At 31.8% G+C, this 18,514-nt stretch overlaps 1 protein-coding gene across 1 annotated transcript; it reads left to right on the forward strand.

The window, feature by feature from the left end:
* The first annotated feature begins 16,208 nt into the window (after positions 1-16,208).
* Positions 16,209-18,136, forward strand: LOC148274116 (protein G12-like). Its single transcript, XM_088237599.1, has 2 exons — positions 16,209-16,489; positions 17,655-18,136. The coding sequence occupies exons 1-2, from the start codon at positions 16,238-16,240 to the stop codon at positions 18,018-18,020; spliced, it is 618 nt and encodes a 205-aa protein (XP_088093725.1). The 5' UTR covers positions 16,209-16,237; the 3' UTR covers positions 18,021-18,136.
* The last annotated feature ends 378 nt before the right edge of the window (positions 18,137-18,514 follow it).

Consider the following 18,514-nt stretch of genomic DNA (forward strand, 5'->3'; position numbering starts at 1 on the left):
TTTTTCATACTCGTAGAAATATCTTAATAACGCATTAATAAGGATTAAATTCAATAAAATATATAATCGCTCTCAAAATAAAATACTCAGTATTATTGCTAATCAAAGTTTTATATCTGTCGACCTGGATAATCTTTACTGTGTTTTTTATAGATAAGCTACCGATTTCAATTAATTTATTTTTAAAAAAACGATGTCAATATTAAAATAATAATATTTTTAATTTATTTATTCAATAGGAAAATATCACTTTCTACGAATACCGATAAAAATATATGAAATTAATTTAGAATAATTAATTGTATTTTTGAAATCAATATGGATATTGTGGAGAAATGTTATCATACAAAACTTAAAAAAATAATTACGAAAAAATGGGCCACTAGAAAAACGTAACATGTTTGGCATTGATAATTGTGAAATCAAGATTCGAGACGATGTTCTATAAAAATTCGAAAGGTTAGGAGCAAAGTTCAAAATTAACATGGATCGTGACGTATTGGGGGCGTGGCCGATGCAATGACAGTTTTTGCGGGATTTCAAAGTTACGAATTTAAAAATATTTTTGGTGCATTTTTTTTACTGTACAGTATTTCGTAGAGACTTATTACTTAAATAAAAAATTAAATGTGTTATTATCGTATTCCCAATTAAAACACAGTTATTTTTTTCAACTTAGAATGGCCCTAAAATGTCAGTATTTAGGTAGATCATTAGAACACTTTTATTTTATCAAATTAAAGTAAAATAATAATATTATCGTTTTATATAATAATAATACTAAACAAATTTATAAAAAATACAAAAATAGTCTGAATAAATATTATAATTTGTTATGCTTGGTTAAAAATCAGTGGGATCACTCTTAGGAGATAAATATTGTTTGTATAGAGATGGCAATGATGCCATGGAACTGCTTTTTCAAAATGGGTGACCTTCTTAGTGACATAAACTTTATCTTTATCTGCGTATGCAAATAGTTGTGTTTTGCTATGTATTTATTTCCAGTACCTCCTCTGCGGCTCAGTCGAAAGCTAGACTCTCACCAAAGCTAGCACAAATAGATTTGAAGAATTCATCCCACTAGACACTAGACAGTGTTCGTGTTGTATTAAATCGTATGGAAAAAGAAAGAGAAATATTAAATAAAATCATTGAGTACTTTGAACATTTTATGGGGTTAAAGAATAACGAAATAATTCATATCAATAACAAGGAATAGTAGAAGGAAAATGCAGTGTAGGAAGAATGCGCATCTGCTGGGCTGGTATTCCAAACGCTCTCGAGGCCGTATTATCTCTTGTATTTGTATACAAAAAGCCGCAAGAGTGGTTTAGAATAGCACCCCTGGCTAAAAAACTTTACATGAATGTTTCACTGTAGATACGTATCCTTGTACGGATGTACGGTTGGTGTACGGTTGTGAAACATTGCGCCTTACCGAAAGAGATAAAAAAAGACTAGAGGCCTTCGAGATGTAGTGCTACAGAAAAATATTAGGCCTTTCCTGGAGAGACCACATCACTAATGACGAGGTTCTCAGCAGAATCGAAGAAGGGAGGCACCTAATCGAAACCATATCAGAGAGGCAAGCCTAATGGATCGGTTACATTATACGCCACGAGGGTCTCCTGCATGACGTCTTAGAGGGAATGGCTGAGGGGACAAATTACAGAGAGCGCCTCCGACGGGAATATTTGGAGCAAGTGTGCGAAGATTCAAACTGCACCTCATATGTCGAGCTGAAAGGGGCTGCAGAGAAAAGAGACCAATGGAGGACGAGAAACTTGTCCTCAAGATTGAGACTGCGACGAAAAATTCAAAGCGGCAGCAAACAAAATAAATATTGCCATGATGAAATTCAACCTCTTCTGTGGAGTGGCATCATAAAAATACATTATCGATTTCTAGATGGCGAGATTATGTATCTGTTTTTCTGTTTATTATGGCATTCCTAACTTTTTATAAATCGAATTAAATAATTAATAAGAGATAATGTTTTTTTCATTCTTTAAGATGGCGCGACTCCTTAATGAATCGGGACTTGAGGTCTACGATTGGATTAACTGGTTGCACTCCCTGATTGGACTAAAGCCACTTTCTACAGAATACCCGAATACCACCAAAGCTAATGGAGGACTTAAAGGACTTATCAATGACATAAGAGCCATACTTCCGAAAGATGACCAAAAAAACTGTACAACTCAAAATTGGAGACAAGTGATGAATTCAAGGAACTTTTTGAAATGTTTGGATCACTGGAATTCCAATCGTTGATCTATAGTCTTTATGATAATCTAGAGTATCTTAAAAACGTTGACCGATTGAGGGAGACAGGAATTGATATTGATGATTTGATTTATTTACTTACTAATATTGGAGGTTGGGGTGGTGACAATTATTAAAATTAACGCTACTAAAAAATTCACTTAAGAGCGGTGCTCTAACATCGTGTTCCATCAAGCAAATGACAGAATATTCCGAAGTTCAGACATTGATAAAAAAAATATAGACATACTTTTAGTTCAATAATAATATAAATCAGGCTCAATATAGCAAAAAAAAAAGTACGCCCATCATTTAACGTGTGTACACTCCTACTCACTGCCAATAACTGGCTAAATAACGAATGAGATAAACACACACATAACTTTTTTTCTTGTCTTTTGCATGGTACATGTATCTATCATACTATTGGAATGCTGTTGTCTCTTTCACACAAACACCGGCCAATAGAACAGCGTCCTCTTCTTCCTTGTTACAAGTTCTATATTCGTGCTTCCTTTTATACAGTAAACAGATTTATTGTTGTATTGAGATCACATTTATTCATGTTATTCTTCGCATAGCAAGGAAAAATTCGTATAAATATATGGTAAAATCCTATTTATTTATACAAATTTTGCTTTCCAAATCCGGTATGAAAATGTCTATTTGAAGTTTACAAAAAAAGAACTGCATCATTTAAAAAAATAAGAAAGATATATAAAGTCTTGTATCCTATGTAGACTCATGTTACACCGCAGCTACACAAGAAATAATTAAAATTATGTTTAACTCAAGAATCGTGGTGCTGTGAACCATACATTTTATTTTTTTGAGACAGCAGTTTTGTCTGGGAGACGATTGATCCATTTATGGACCATCACATTTATGGGCACCTACACTACTTTATTTACCCGGATACAGACTATTTAAACTCAAATTAAAACAACCTTTAAAGCATTAGTTTTTTTTAGGAAAGACAACAGTTGTTATATAATATAAAATATAAAAAAGTGCATGCATCCAGTTAAAGTTTTTCACAAATATAATGAGAGAACATCTCACGCAGTTAAAATAATATAAAATAAAAGACAAGATAAAAAAAGACCACTAAAGAATGATGAAATAGAGTGGGGGAGAGAAATTTTCATAGTATACTCGTAGTTGACCGATTCAAAATTTTAATTTGATAATAACATGAACATAATGAAAGGAACATAAACTTATTTCACACTAAAAAATGTTTCATTTTACACTGTTACAAAAAGTTTTTTTGAAGTCTTTGAAAAATTTTGTATTAAAAATATGTAAATGGGGACAAAGAAAGTTAAATTTGGAGTAGCTACGATAAATAAACGAGTTTTGAAATTGAATATAAAAAAATAACTTGTCGTGTTGACTCTATGGAACAATTGATTGAAATACGCTCTATGAAATATGGACTGTAGATAAAATTGTTTAAAACTTAGAAGAGGAAAGATAGATCAGAAATGATTCAATGTTTAGTAAGGGAAGTTAAACTATTAAAGGAAGAAGGGTCTTCGTACGAGTCAAAATAAGTATTACGCTTATGATCCAAAAGTTTAAGGAATCTATTCTGTATCTGTTGGATGCTCGATACCTTTGACCTCGGGACTGTAAACGAGGCCTGCCCTCTCGCGATACGCGTGTTCGAAGAAAACAGGTAACGTTTGATTTTAGGTAAACTAATTGACTTTATGGTTTAGAGTGTCAATCCTGGAATTAATGAAAGAAGTAAGGACTTACGATTTCCTCCCTTTGGCACTGGTCCAGAAAAACACCGTTATCGTTTGCACTGGTCACTTTAAACGTTTCCTTGTATGTTGGTGTTTCGAAATCACTATCACGCTCGCGGTACGGTTTTTGTTGTTGTGTTGTCACGCGTTGCTTTCTTGACTCGCCGTCAGGGAGGAGTAGGTACATTGGGATTCAAAACAAGGACCACCGGAATCAAAAGAAGGAATGGCTTGACACTTAAATAAAAGATAATGAATCCGAAACCGTATCCTATCTAGTTGTGATATATAATTTGTATATCGAGGATTTCAAACAACAGAAGTAAACTCAAGGTGGCTGCGGACGTATGCATTAAATACAATTCTGAGGGATGTGGTTGTTTTCAATGATAGAGTGGTGCTTATAATAAAGCCCAGATTTCTGTAAGCCTTATTTACGGATGCCTAAAAATGGGAATCAAATAAGAGTTTTTCATTCATAATTACACCTAAATCTCTCAGCTCGTTTTTCCGGACAAGACAATTACCGTTTATTTATGCTTCAAGCGATTCGCGATGTATTAAACTAATCTTCATATTTTGTTAAGAAAAAGTTCATCAAAGACCTTCTTTTGATATTGTTGTTCGCGGTTATTTTCCTCGTTATCATGTATATCTTGAGAGTTTCTTAAATAAAACCCAATTAAGAGTTTTATCTTTTTGAAAGTTCTTTTCCAACAAAATCACTTGACCCGTATTCCTTTGACGAATTTTCAAGTTGACCTCAAGTTTACCTTCTTTTGCTTGTTTTAGCTTTGTCTGCCAAAAGAAATTAATGTTTCACAACCACATCGCATCTTTAAAAATCTTAAGATTATATTAATACACGAGAACGTTGTTCAAGAGTTGTTAGCACTTCTATTTTATTTATAATCAAATAAATTGAAAATCAAATGTTAACAAGATATAAAAATAATTGAAACACAAATAATTATTTTACAAGTCCATACACTTTTTCAAAAGAGAACGATTAAATGAATAAATTGATTTGAATAAAATATCAGTAAAAACATGGTTAAGTATGATATATTACTTTTCACATACCAATTGGTTCGTCTTAATTAATATCTACAATCTGGTAAAATATGATGTGTCTTCATTTAATAGGGTTAAAAAATATTAGTTGTGTTACTTTACAATGTGTCTGTTTTCTATTTTCAAATGTGGCAAATTAAGATACGTCACTTAACAACAAACATGACGTGACAACAAATGTGACATATCATCTTTAGAAATGGAGTCACGGTTGACAATTTATGATATGTGTGGGGTTCATATTCCATTGATCGATGACATAGAGACTTGCAATTGTTTCTCCTTAAATAGAGCGAAGACCGATAAAGCAAGTCATCATTTTATATGCAATAAAATACATTATATTCTGCAAGACTAACAGTATTGCACATAACAACGAGAGCAACGTCCTGCAAAAAGTAGAAACATAAACATCGTTTCTACTAGGGAAGCATGAATAAAAAAGAAATATATATTTTTTATTTTTTTTATTTATTTAACTTTTTGTACATAATGTTAATTGTACATTGGCGGGCTGATTGCCAAATGGCAATTTTTTCCAACTAACCAATAAAATAAAAGTTTTATTTTTATAATTCAAGTTACAGAACATATTCGATAGAAAAAAGATTAAAAAGCTAAAGAAATATAAAAATATAAATAAACGTAATAAATTACCTTAAATCAAAACTATTACTGGATGGGAAAAAGGAAAAAAAAGGAAAGAGGAAAGGAGGAAAGGAGGAAAGATTAAAGAAGAGAAAGGAGATGTTTCTTCAGACGTGATTTAAACAGAGATAATGTAATCTTTGATAGTGGATGTGAGATAATTCCACAGTCAAGCCGCATGGACACTATATAAAGAGACTACAGGGTGTGATTACGCCCAGTCAGCCCAAACAGTCAGCCCAACAAGTCAGCTCAATGCAGTAACTCAATTCCGGCATATATTTCAAGTGCAGCCAGTCAAACTCCTTAGCATTATTAAAATTATTTTTTTCTAAAAAATTCATCGAACATCTTATAAACGTCAATAAATAAATTATAACTGTAAAATATCAATCAATAATTAGTAAATTAAACCTATCAATAATCGAATTTAATGCCAAGTTGTCTTGTCCTGCAAATATTCATCGACTCTATAGTAGCTCTTTTCAAACAGGCTGTACTTGACAAAATCTTTATTTTTTTTGTTGGCAAAGTCTGAATTTCAAGAGGTACTTTATTGTAGAATCAAATGCAGTTTGAGGCAAAATAATTATTCCTTTTTTGCAGTCTAGTAGCAGGCACAACTAACATATCTTTATTTCTAGTGTTGAAAAGTCTCTGTTATTTTTTTTTTAATCAACAATATTTTTATGTACGTAAATTAAGTTTTCATAGATATATTGACATAGGACTGTCAATATATTTATTTTTTCAACATATCTGACATTTATATATGATAAATGCTTTTTTTCGTAGAACTTTTTCAGTGTTCAATGCAAAATTTATAAATAAAGATTACACAAACATCACTCTGTCAGATTTAAAATTTACACTAAAAATGCATTATGTAGCTTAGTAGACATTATAATAATAAATATGTACATCTCCCTTCCCCTTCTTATCCTCTTTTCTAGCATTCTTGTCCTAATCCCGCCCAATTTACAGCAACTTAATGTTCTTAAAATAAATATTAAAAAATTATTTAATTATTGAAAAATATTTACGAACTTATATGTATTTATTTAATACGTAATATATTTTCTTTACTAACTTTGTATACTTTGTGGAAATCTGTTATTAGTTCTGAGTTTATACACTATATCTGTTTGTTTACTATAAATATGTATGTAGAACTGTTGATTTCCCAAATAAAATAAATAAACATCTCTGAGTGATTCTCAGGGACTCATATTGTAAATTGCATAAAAGCAGAATCAACATCTGCAGCACTTCCCCACAGTGTTATGTCTTACGGTGCGCTGTAACTGAAGTATACCGATTAAAAAAATTTTTTTTTTAACTATTTGGGTTTTTATTATATAGAATGAATGGATGTTTCGTTTTTAAATTGAATCTCATATTTTTCAAGCGATTTACAGTTAGTGGTATACCTATATGAGAGTTTTCTTTTGACATCTTTTATATCACAACTTCCAATTCGTATAAGCTGACCACAAGGATCAGAGTCCAATTCACTAATTGTTGATTTATGTATTGGGACAATGTAAGTGAAAATATTATCAATACATGTGGCACTACCAGCAGTTATTCGTGTCAACTCCATAAACAAGTTTATTAGATTCAAAGATTAAAATAAACTTTTGATTTTAATAGATAAACTGATGATATCTAATAAATTTACTTTTTTTAATTTGTTACAACGGAGAGGAAAAAACATTTTTGAGAAGGGAATATGGGTGTCTAGGCATTTAGGGTTTATGACCTGTCATTGGCTGGTTTAAGTGGCAATTCTGCCCATGTTTAAACATCCACATTTCCTTAATTCTTCCATCTGTTGACTTTTGTGAAGTAAAAGAGCTAAAACCTTTATCAAGTGGGTGAGATTCATTCGGCAGAACCAATTCACCTACTAGGCAACGCCTGAAAACAATTTTCCATTTTTTTATACTTCTTCTTTTACCAGGTAGTTAATTCAACATTGTTTTGTGTATCTCCAATGCTTGCAGACTGGCTGGATTCCTTGGGGAGTTGTTCATATTAAAATTTTTGTTGTTGTTCATATTTAAATATTTATTGCAACAAATTTAAATAATAAATTTACGTTAAAATCGCCACCAACAATTAGCATTTTTTTATTTATTTAGATATTTTATGTAAAACTTCTTCCATAATTTTCGGAAGTCATATAAAGCTAATACATACAAAAATAAAATTTTCCAGTTCTAGACAACTTATTTCTGTTTTTCTCTCAACGGCTTATATTTAAACATTATTTAACTTTTAATTGCCTATTTTATATAGTTATTGTATTTCCAATGTCTTAAATAAAAACTAGACTGGTTTTGTGATTAGTAGTTCTAAGATCTTTCATAATAATATTTATGTTTTTGTAATCCCTTTATGGTTAATAACTTAATGTTCTTATAGGGTATATTGAAGAACTGTTGCATACGAGTATATATTACATGTAACATAATACATACATCGACATACCCGCCACAGATCTCCGTTTTGTTCTGCAAGTTCTAGAACCAACTATCACATGCACTCGCCTATCCCTAGGCTCCATAGATATGGCAATCAGTATGAGGACAAGGCTGATATATTTGGTTCTGGACTTGATAGTTATAAAACGAGTCTGATTTCTTTTTTTCTCTCGCAATATTATTCTTAAACTTTTCTTTATATTTAAAAATGTTTTTCCCTTTTTTGTTTTTTCATATTTATGTATTTATTTCGTTAATATTTTTGGTTGCTTATATGTTTTTACCTGCTTGTTACTATTGTTATAGTTATGCAATTTTATAATTTTTTGTTATGTTTTTATATATGTTTTTTTTCAATTTTTTTTTCATATTTATGTTTAATTTATGTTAAAGGCAATTTATGCCGTTTATGTAAAATAAATAAATATATAAAACATAACAAAGAAACAAAAAGCGCTAAAAATAAACAAATTTACTCATTAAATTTTTGTATTTTATTTCATTGCGTATTTTATTTTCTGTTTATTTTAATGAATTTGTGGGGTTTGACCATAAAACCCCTAATTTTAAGTATTTTGAAGTGACTTAACCTATTTGAATAAGTTTCACTTTCGGTTTTGGCTGAAAATTTTGTTCCAGTCACTACAAAAATACTTTCTTTATTATTTTATGTAAGTTTGATAATGTCAATTATGATTAGTATTATCATTTTTTTATTAAATGACTTAATACCGACGTTCTTCATACAAGTCATCAAAATATTATTTCCATAATCGTTTGACCGAAACGGTAAATTTTAAACTTTTTTTTTAAAAGGCAAAAAATATGTAGGCGTTCTTATGATTTACCCAAATATAAATAACTGAATATTAGAAAATGGGAATTTATTTGGGGTAGAATAAGATTCGAACCATGGAAAAGTGTCTGATCCCCGAGTCCGAGACACTAGCCACAGCTTGCCCACCACAAACCGCACACCACATGGATATAAGAAGTCTTCTTGGCGGTGCACACATACACAGAAAAATTGCTCGTTGCCGAACGAGAAAAGCTGCTCGAAGGAGCTCTCTGTAATCTGATAGCCTCAGCATCTTTGTGTTGAAATAAAGTAATTCAGAAGTGCATAATATGCACTTCATTGAATAGAGGATGTGAATTCTTCTCTGACTGAGATTAAATTGATCGAACCCGATCAAGTCTCCAAAATAATCCATTCGGTAATCATTGAGAGCAGGAAAGGGACAAGTCGACAGAATGTGTAATTTATTTGTTTAACACTTTATAAACATATAAAGGCAGGCATATTGCCTTAAGGCGATTTCCTACCTACTCAAACCGTTCAGTTTGAAAAAATTTCAAGTACATGGACATATTGAGTCTCATAATATTATAATTTTGAAAAAAAATATAGAATCATAGTTTCATACAAAATTTTAAAAAAAGATTGACAAAAAAAAAATATATGTAAAATGAACACTATACTTTAAAGAGAGGAAAGGAGTTGGGAAGGAAAGAAGAAGAATGAAGGAACAACTTTAATATTTAGATAGTGACATTTCAATCTTGACTTAAATGTAAATAAATAAGGAGCGTCTCTAACATTAGTGGGTAGATTATTACACAATCGAGCAGCTACTGCTGTGAACGAGGAGGCAAGAAAGTTGGAGCGATGAAAGGGTATTAAAAGGGTTCTCTCGTTACAAGAACGAAGAGACATTCCGTTTTGTGATAGATGTTGGAAGAGCTCTCTCAGATAAATAGGCGAAGTGGGATTATTTAAAATATTGTGAAAAAGTGATAGAACGTGAATGTTTCTTCTATGCTTCTATGTGTTCAGAAGACTGATTATGATATGCGCAGCAGCACGAAGCGGAATCAACAATATTCAAAACAAATAATTTGTAATAAAATAAATAAAACAACTTTGTTTTTAACCACTAATTTTTATTTTTCACCGACCGGTTTCAAAGCAAACAAGCTTCTTTGTCTTAACTAATTACGTAAAAATTAGCAGTTAAAAATAAAGTTGTTTTATTTATTTTATTAAAATGAATAACCACAAAGTTAGTGCTTCAAATATAAACTTGATATCAAATAATTTGTCATTAATTTTTTTTTCTCCTGAAAGCTGTTTTTCCCAGTCGTCAAATTGATACATCAGCATCGTCTTTTGAAGACGGACGGCTGCCATGTAGATAGATGTTGCGAAGTAGGACCATTTTGTCATTTAACAGTAAGAATTTGCCGGGTGGAATAATATTTTTTCGCGATAAAATGTATCGATTGCCAATCCTCCAACTATCACTATGCAAAAAATATGACGATCTTTTACTCTATGGCTGTGGTTTTCAAGCTTTTTTTGACCGGGACCACTTAGATTTTTGTTGCCAACAGGGACCACAAGATTTTTAAAATAAAAGAACTATGTCAGTCGTAAAATAAACTTTAATCAAAACTTTAAATTTATTCAGTAAACTCAAAAATAAAAATAAATGCATTAACTTTACAATTATAATCGAAAACACCACATTTAAAGATAAATGTGACTTTTGGGTTCGCATCATCGGTACAAGTTCGGTAATCCTGGGGCTAAAATAATCATCATCATCTTCATCATTCCCTTTCCGCACCTGATTGTGCATAGGGCACTGCATTGGTACACCAATCGCAGCGTATCTTGATCATTTTTGTTATATGAAGGTAAGAGGACGAGTCTTACGCTTCAGGTACCAGTCCAGGGACTATGAAATATTTTAAGTGGAAAAACACCTTTAGATTTATTTCAACAGAGAGGGAAAATTTGGAAAAACACCTATTTAAATCAATATTTCATAGTGATACAACACCAGGTTTACTAGTATGGAAGGGCTATCTGTTTCTAGATATTGCAATAAATATGGCAAAAGGACACTGCAATACAGTATACCTAAAATATTTAACATGTTACCAAACAATATTTAAAATACTGAGTTAAATACAGGAGTGAGACGTTTGCTCAAATTATGGTTATTAGAAAAAAGTTTTTTTGTATTAGTAATAGTTTTTAATTTTTCATAATGTAATGTAAAATTATTGTTAATGTAGGTTAAGTGTAAATAAGCGATGTAATTTATAAGAACCTGCTGACGAGTTGTATGTATGCAACTCAGCAGGACTTTAATTTAAGACTATTTTGTAAATATTTTTGAAAAATATTTTTTTTTTAAAAACCATGTCGGGAATCGAACCCGAAACCTCTTGCATGGTAAGCAAACGTGCTGACAATTATACCACGAGGTCGACAAAACAATAGTATAAATAATCCAAATATACTAGTGAAAGAGATTAGTTTGTATGTTCCCAAACATTATACTAGACCGAGATCTCATGCACTGTTTTACACATCCAGAAGCCGAATAAATGCTTCTCAGAATCCACCCATTAATGGGGCAATTAGCTTACTGACAATGTATACGGCTTCTGCTGATAATATAGATCTATTTTTCTGTACATATCGGCAGTTTAACAGCTTTCTGCTTTCTATTCATTAACTTCTAACTTATATTTACAGTCTGCATAACGTAATCGATTAAACAGCCTGTGAAGTAATGCAGATTGGAATTTGTCATATAAATAAATCCCTTTTAATCGATTCCTCGCCCACTACTCACCGGCGCATAGTAGTTTGTCCCTATCAAGAGGTAACAAAGGATACAGAAAAATTTAAAGTCGTAATTTCACAAAACTAAATACACCATTTGATTTCTTTATTTTTTTTATTTTTCTTTCTGTTGACGCCCATGGGGCTTTTACATTATACATACTATATAATAAGAAAAAGTTACACATTAAACATAATTAACATTTTTTCAAATATAAAAATTAAAAAAAAATATTATTAAAATTTAAAAATAAAGTTACATAGTTAACATAATACACTATTAAGACATAATACATACATTATATTATGTTTATAATATAAGGCATAACAGGATTCCAATAAAACATAATTACATTTTATTTTATTTTTTACACCGGTAAACTAAACTTTAAAGTGAAGTTTAAAATGTTGAAAACTGAAAAGGGTTTTATAAACTAAAAATATAAAACATAACACGGGCCAACTTTTAAGCATACATAAATACGATCGAGGATTTATTGACTAGACTCAGTCGCGTCGGTCGCCTGTAGTACTTTGGTCTTGAATATGCTCAATGAGTAACGAAATATATCAACATCGCCATATTCATTACCAAGGCGATGAAGTCTAGCTATAGGTGAATTTACATAGTAGTTGTGCCCGCTGGACACCTCGACAAACACCGACTTATTTCGTGTGCGACGGGAAGGTATTTTAATATTGACCAGTCGCGTTAAATCAGGGCTGTCCAGCGCGCCATTTACAATTTTATATAGGTTTACTAAATCGGTTAAGATTCTCCTATTCGAGAGAGTAGACAATTTTAAATTATTTGATAGGAAGTTGTAGTCGATTTGGTCAACGGGAATATTAAGTTTAAAATTTATGAAGCGAAGGAATTTATGTTGGACTTTTTCTAATTTTATGTTATGTATTTTATAGCAAGGTGACCAAATTATTGAATTATACTCTAAGTTACTCCGAACTAAGGCAACATATAAAGATTTAAGCGAATCGATGGAATTAAAATCCTTCACCGTTCTCAGCAAATATCCGAGACACTTCATTGCCTTGTTAGTAACTGCATCAATGTGTGGAGCAAATGACAACTTGTCATCGAACACTATACCTAAATCTTTTATTTCTGTAACTCTTACGAGATCTGTGTTATTTATATTATAAGAGAAGTTGATTGAAGTTCTATTACGGGTAAACGTAATAACACTGCACTTGTCAATATTAAGAAAGAGCTCATTTCTCTGACACCAAGTATATAGACTCGCCAGGTTTAATTGAAGAGATTCGCAGTCACTAACAGAAGCAATAGTCTTAGATAATTTCAGGTCATCAGCAAATAAAAGAATGTCCACTCCCTCAAATATCGATACAATATCATTAACGAAAAGCAAAAACAAAACAGGACCTAAGTTAGATCCCTGAGGAACTCCAATATTATTGGTGCATCTTTTGAAACTTGACTTATTATTTAGGAGTAAATCGAACAAAACTGTTTTTCATATATGGGAACCACAATATTAATATGAATGCCTATTAGTTATGGCCAATTTTTGAAGAAATGCAATATTTGTTGGTGTAACAATAATTCAAAATCACTTTAGTCACTTCATAATCAATCATTGGAATAATACATTTTTCGATTGAAAACACTCGAACAATAAGTTCTATTGGTAACAAAAATTTATATTACCTAAGACTATCTTTTATGATAATGAAAAATAACGGTCCTGTCAACAGATTAATTCTAAAAATGAAAATGAATAATTTCTTGGAAAATTGAGGAAATGTGGATGACCAAACAATGACAGAAGGGTGAATATTACGGTGTGTCACCTAAACCAGCCCAATGATGAGCTATCTAAATGGCTAGAGTTCCAAATTCCCCTTTTCAAAAATGTATTTATTTTGTCTGAAATATTTCATTGTCTGGGGACTGGCACGTGCATCGTTAAGGTATACACAGTTCAACCGTGGAATTATTGTCACTAGCAATTTCTTACAGTCAGACCAAAAACAAATAAAAAATACTGTAATGAAAAAAAAAGTAAAAAAATTGAAAAAATTGAAAGAATAAAGTAAACAAATAAAGAGTTGAGAAAATACAAACAGTAAAAAAAATACATAATTAAGGTGTCTGCTGCTTACATTAAATTCATTTTTATTCATCCAATTGCAGACCAATTGAAGACCAAATATTCATTTATGCTATAGAAATGTGTATTTATTAGAAACACTTTTAACACTCTTTTTTTTACAATTTATTTCTTTATTTTTTTTGGGAAGCTTATCATAAATTTTATCGACCATGCATACGGGCTTTCGTATAAATGATTGTTTCGTCAATGGAAAAAAAATCCGATGAAGTTTCTCATGGAAAATTAAAGTTATCAATAGAAAAATATTAACTCTGGTGTAACTGTGATGTCACACTAGTCGACAAAGGACACATGACTTGATATATCTCTCTAATTTTTTAAAATGATTAACACGTATTTTTTCAAAACTTTAAATGGACATTTTCACACTGGATTTGTAAAGTATAATTTATATAACTATGCTGATACAAAAAATATTCATCCTTGCTACGTGAAGAATGAATATTCGCTAATTCAGCAACACATCTGTATAAGAGAGAGCACGAAGATAGAACTCATAACAAGAAAGATAGAACTCATAACATGTAAAACAGAGACGCTGTTCTGTGGCGGGTGTTGTGTACAACATATTCAGTCGGTTAATGACAGTGATGGGGGACGCACGCGCGTAATATGAGCCGCGTATTTATGATTTTCAATTTATATTTCTATAACAGAGCTTAATTAAATGTTTTTTAGCATAAATTATGAAAAGGGAATTACTAAACAGTATGTCTCCATTTTAATTTTATTTTCAAATGTCTGAACTTTAGAGTATTCCGTCTTTCACTAGTGGCAACACGATGTTACATCACTGCGCGCAAAGGGATTATTTACCACAGTCTTTTACGAGTTAACAGATACGAGTTTAATAAAATACCCATTTTCAATAAACAGTAATCAACCTGTACCTAGGAGTCGAAAGTTTCAAAATCATCATTTCCATTCATCTCGAAGATGTAGCGAGAGACTCCAGTCTTGAAGATGTCGCGAAAGCGATGAAACCGGCCACTTGATATTCCAAATTTGTCGATTAAAGTGTCACTCGTCTTTTATTTCTATAAAAACAAAAAGCTATACAAGCTTCTTTGAAATGAAACTAATAAATCAAGTCTTTTTGCCTTAAAACTGGACTGAATCTTGTCTCAGACAATTTGAAAATCTTAGAAATCAATAAAGCGATTCATAATAAGAAAAAAACAATCAATAACCGAGTAAACAATATTTCTTTTAGTCCGCTCCAGTCTTTTTTCGAAAGTATCCATCTCACATTACCAGCCTTTCAGGACAAAAATACTTGATTTTTTTAGTTTCATTGGCAGAAAACTGATAAAATTAAATGGGAAAAAATTAATTAGTCAAGTGTACTTTGAGAAAGAAGCTTGTATAGCTTAAAAAAGTCGGTTGTTTTATTCAAACTATTTACATTATTACTTACAGCTAACAAAATAACTAATAAATAAACCTGTGGCTAGTGTCTCGGACTCACGGACTAAAGGTCTGTGGTTCGAATTCCACTCTACCCCAACTCGATTCACATTTTCCTATAGTGAGTTATTTACAACTCGTTGAAAATGCCCTCGAAATTAAATATTTGGGTAAATCATAAGAACGCAAATATTTCTTTTTCCTATAAAAAAATAAAAATACAAAAACGAATTAAGATAATAAAAATACAAAAAAAATATAAAGTGTAGCCGACTCACAAATCAAATGTCCGAGTTTCGCAATCTCTTTTATCACAACTTGATTCCCATTTCCTAATTGTTAGTTATTTATGACTAATTGAAAATAGCTACCAAAATTGAAATATCTGTGTAAATCATAATAACGGAGATGTATCTAATTTTTTTTTTTTTTTTTTTAACAATTTCAAAACCACTTGTCTTAAATAATAACATTGTTTTAAGGTAACACCATAATGAAATCAAACGTACATACATCCGATAATTTAACAATTTGATTGGTAACCCACTCGTATGTCCGCGATTGTCTCACCAAAAAATGAGTAAGACAATCTTTAATTCTTTAAGATTACGATCAATATCGTCTGTTTTTATTTACTTAACAAAGAAACACCTGCAACTCGATAAAAAAACTACAGGTGTGCATATAATCCATTATCAGTACTTTTGATCAGATTTGATAGTTAATTTTTCAAAAAAACGTATAAATACCTGAAGTATTTCTGTTAAAAATCATTCAAGTTTGAGGCATCAAATTAGAGCATCAAAAATGAAATTCCTTCTTGTTCTTCTGTCTGTCGTTGCCCTGGGGGGTGTCAGCATCGCCAACCCAGTGGAGGTGCAAAGAGACTTGAATACCGATCTTGATGAACTTGTGGCGCTTCTTCCCATCGATGAAATTGTTGGCATCATGTTCAAATATTTGGATGACCCTGAATTCCAACAAGTGCTAGCCTATATCTTCGGCGAAGAATTCAAAGCCCTGGTCATGGAAGTCGAACAGATCCCAGAATACAATTCCGTGAGTTATATTTGATTGTTTTTTTAGTTCACTGATAAACGGAACGCATACGTTCTTTTGTTTTGTCTTCCCCTTACGGGGGTGGTATTCGGATCCTCTGCCTCTGACCACCCAGGGAGTCCTTCTTTATCCAAAGTCGTTCTCTTAATGTAAATATCCGTGTTTTTACTTATGTTTTGTTTGTTTTGTTACTATAGTTTTAAGAAAATGTTTTTGTATATTTGGATACGTTTATTTATGTAAATTGTTTGTTAACATATTTTTTTAAATAAAAAAACAGAAGCATTGAGGGGATCCTGAGGGGTGGGGACGACGTGTTGTCCTTTTTCCATACGTCCTCCTCCCCCCTCCTTAATCTGCATAGAGTTTGTATTCCTTAGGAATATTTATAATAACTTTCCTCTATGCGCAGCTGACAGAGAGTCCCTCAGGACTCTATAACAGCTGCGGGTGGATGGTGGGCTTAAATGTCTCCCCTCAATGATAAAATTGTGTAATCTATTGGAAAACCGTGTGTGGTCTTAGTTACTGCGACTCGTTACATTTTTAACTGCATTTAACAAACTTTTTTTAATGGTATACAGTACCTAATTCTCATACATTCAAAACAAATATGCCATATGACACTGTGTTGTGATTCCAAACATTTGCATTAATCTTTTTTACAAAAAAACGTTACAAACACAAAAAAATAACTACCTGCTCGTGAAACTTATTTTCCGCATTCTGGTCTATCAATAAAAGCATTTGTATACAAAGCATGCATGAAGGCCTTTATTCATGATAGGGTTTTTTTAACCACGTATTTTGAAATAGCAATATTTATTAGTCTCTGTAACTGATCATCTTGCCTTTAAAACTAAAATTACACTTATTATTATATTATTTTTAAACGAGCAGCTAAAAGTTGAGATCAGCCCTTGTGGCAGCTTATTCGAACCATCAACAAAACACTATTGCTCAGGAGTTACACTGTTATTTTTGTTCCGCAGTGTTCTCTCTATCAAGAAAACCAAAAAAAAACATTTTTATTAGAATATACGGTACTTTAGAAAACAGTAAAATTTGTAAAATGATTAAATTTGAACATCCTTGCCTATTGATCAAAAAATATTTTCTGTTTGTAGTAACTGACCTTTATATAATATTATTATCTATCTTCCAGGTTATTGATTTCATTGACAATGCTGGTCTTCCCGTCAAGAAATGGATCCAGGGTCTCCATGAGCTCATCGGAATTTCCCGCTCCGTTCCAACTAAGGCTGGTGGTCTTCGGGCTATGATCGATGAAATCAAAGCTATCATTGATTTTGATGCTATCGAAGATTTCTACAAAATGAAGTTGGAAACCAGCCCTGAATTCAAAAACCTTTTCGACCAACTTGGATCTCCCGAGTTCAGAGGATTTATTGACGCGCTGTACGCCAATGAGAGGATTCAGGAGATCTCAGCCCTCTTGAAGGCTGCTGGACTTGACATCGAAGCTTTCCTCCAGGCTCTTAGAGATTTCTTCTACCCTAAGCCTTATTAAATGAATTACTGAACTCCGGATTTATTTAAATTTCCTTTTACAAGACGATTTTCTGATTTTTTAATCATATGAAAAATGTGATATTCTCATTTTAATAAACTTATTTTCATTTCTAACTTATTTTTTTAACTTATCCTGTGTCAAGGTGGAATGAAGAATACATTTCAGTCTGTGAAATTTAACCAGAATCCTGGACGAGTGTTTATGACTTGATAATCGGCTAACTTCGGCTTTGTAGAGCGTCGCCTCTGTCACACGAGTCGACAAGGATGAATGACAAAGACGACGCTCTACAAAGCCGAAGTTAGTCGATTATTAGGGCCTACAGTCTCTTTCTTAAGCTCGATGTCTTTTATTTACCGCCAACAATTATACTTTTATACAGCCGTAAAAAGGCAAGTTAGAGTTGATAGGTCAACACGATTTGTGTATAAGACTTTTGCACGTGATATGCACATACTCGTATCATGCATGAAATATCAGAATTCAAATTT

The sequence above is a fragment of the Micrasema longulum genome, unplaced genomic scaffold (genome assembly GCF_059751315.1).
Source record: "Micrasema longulum isolate JH-2025_06_02 unplaced genomic scaffold, ASM5975131v1 h1tg001750l, whole genome shotgun sequence".
NCBI lineage: Eukaryota > Metazoa > Arthropoda > Insecta > Trichoptera > Brachycentridae > Micrasema > Micrasema longulum.

Bases quoted from the DNA above. Each gene is read 5' to 3' on its own strand.
- LOC148274116 (XM_088237599.1), top strand. From the start codon at position 16,238: ATGAAATTCCTTCTTGTTCTTCTGTCTGTCGTTGCCCTGGGGGGTGTC. The intron at 16,490-17,654 runs GTGAGTTATATT...TCTATCTTCCAG, and splicing joins AGATCCCAGAATACAATTCC to GTTATTGATTTCATTGACAA.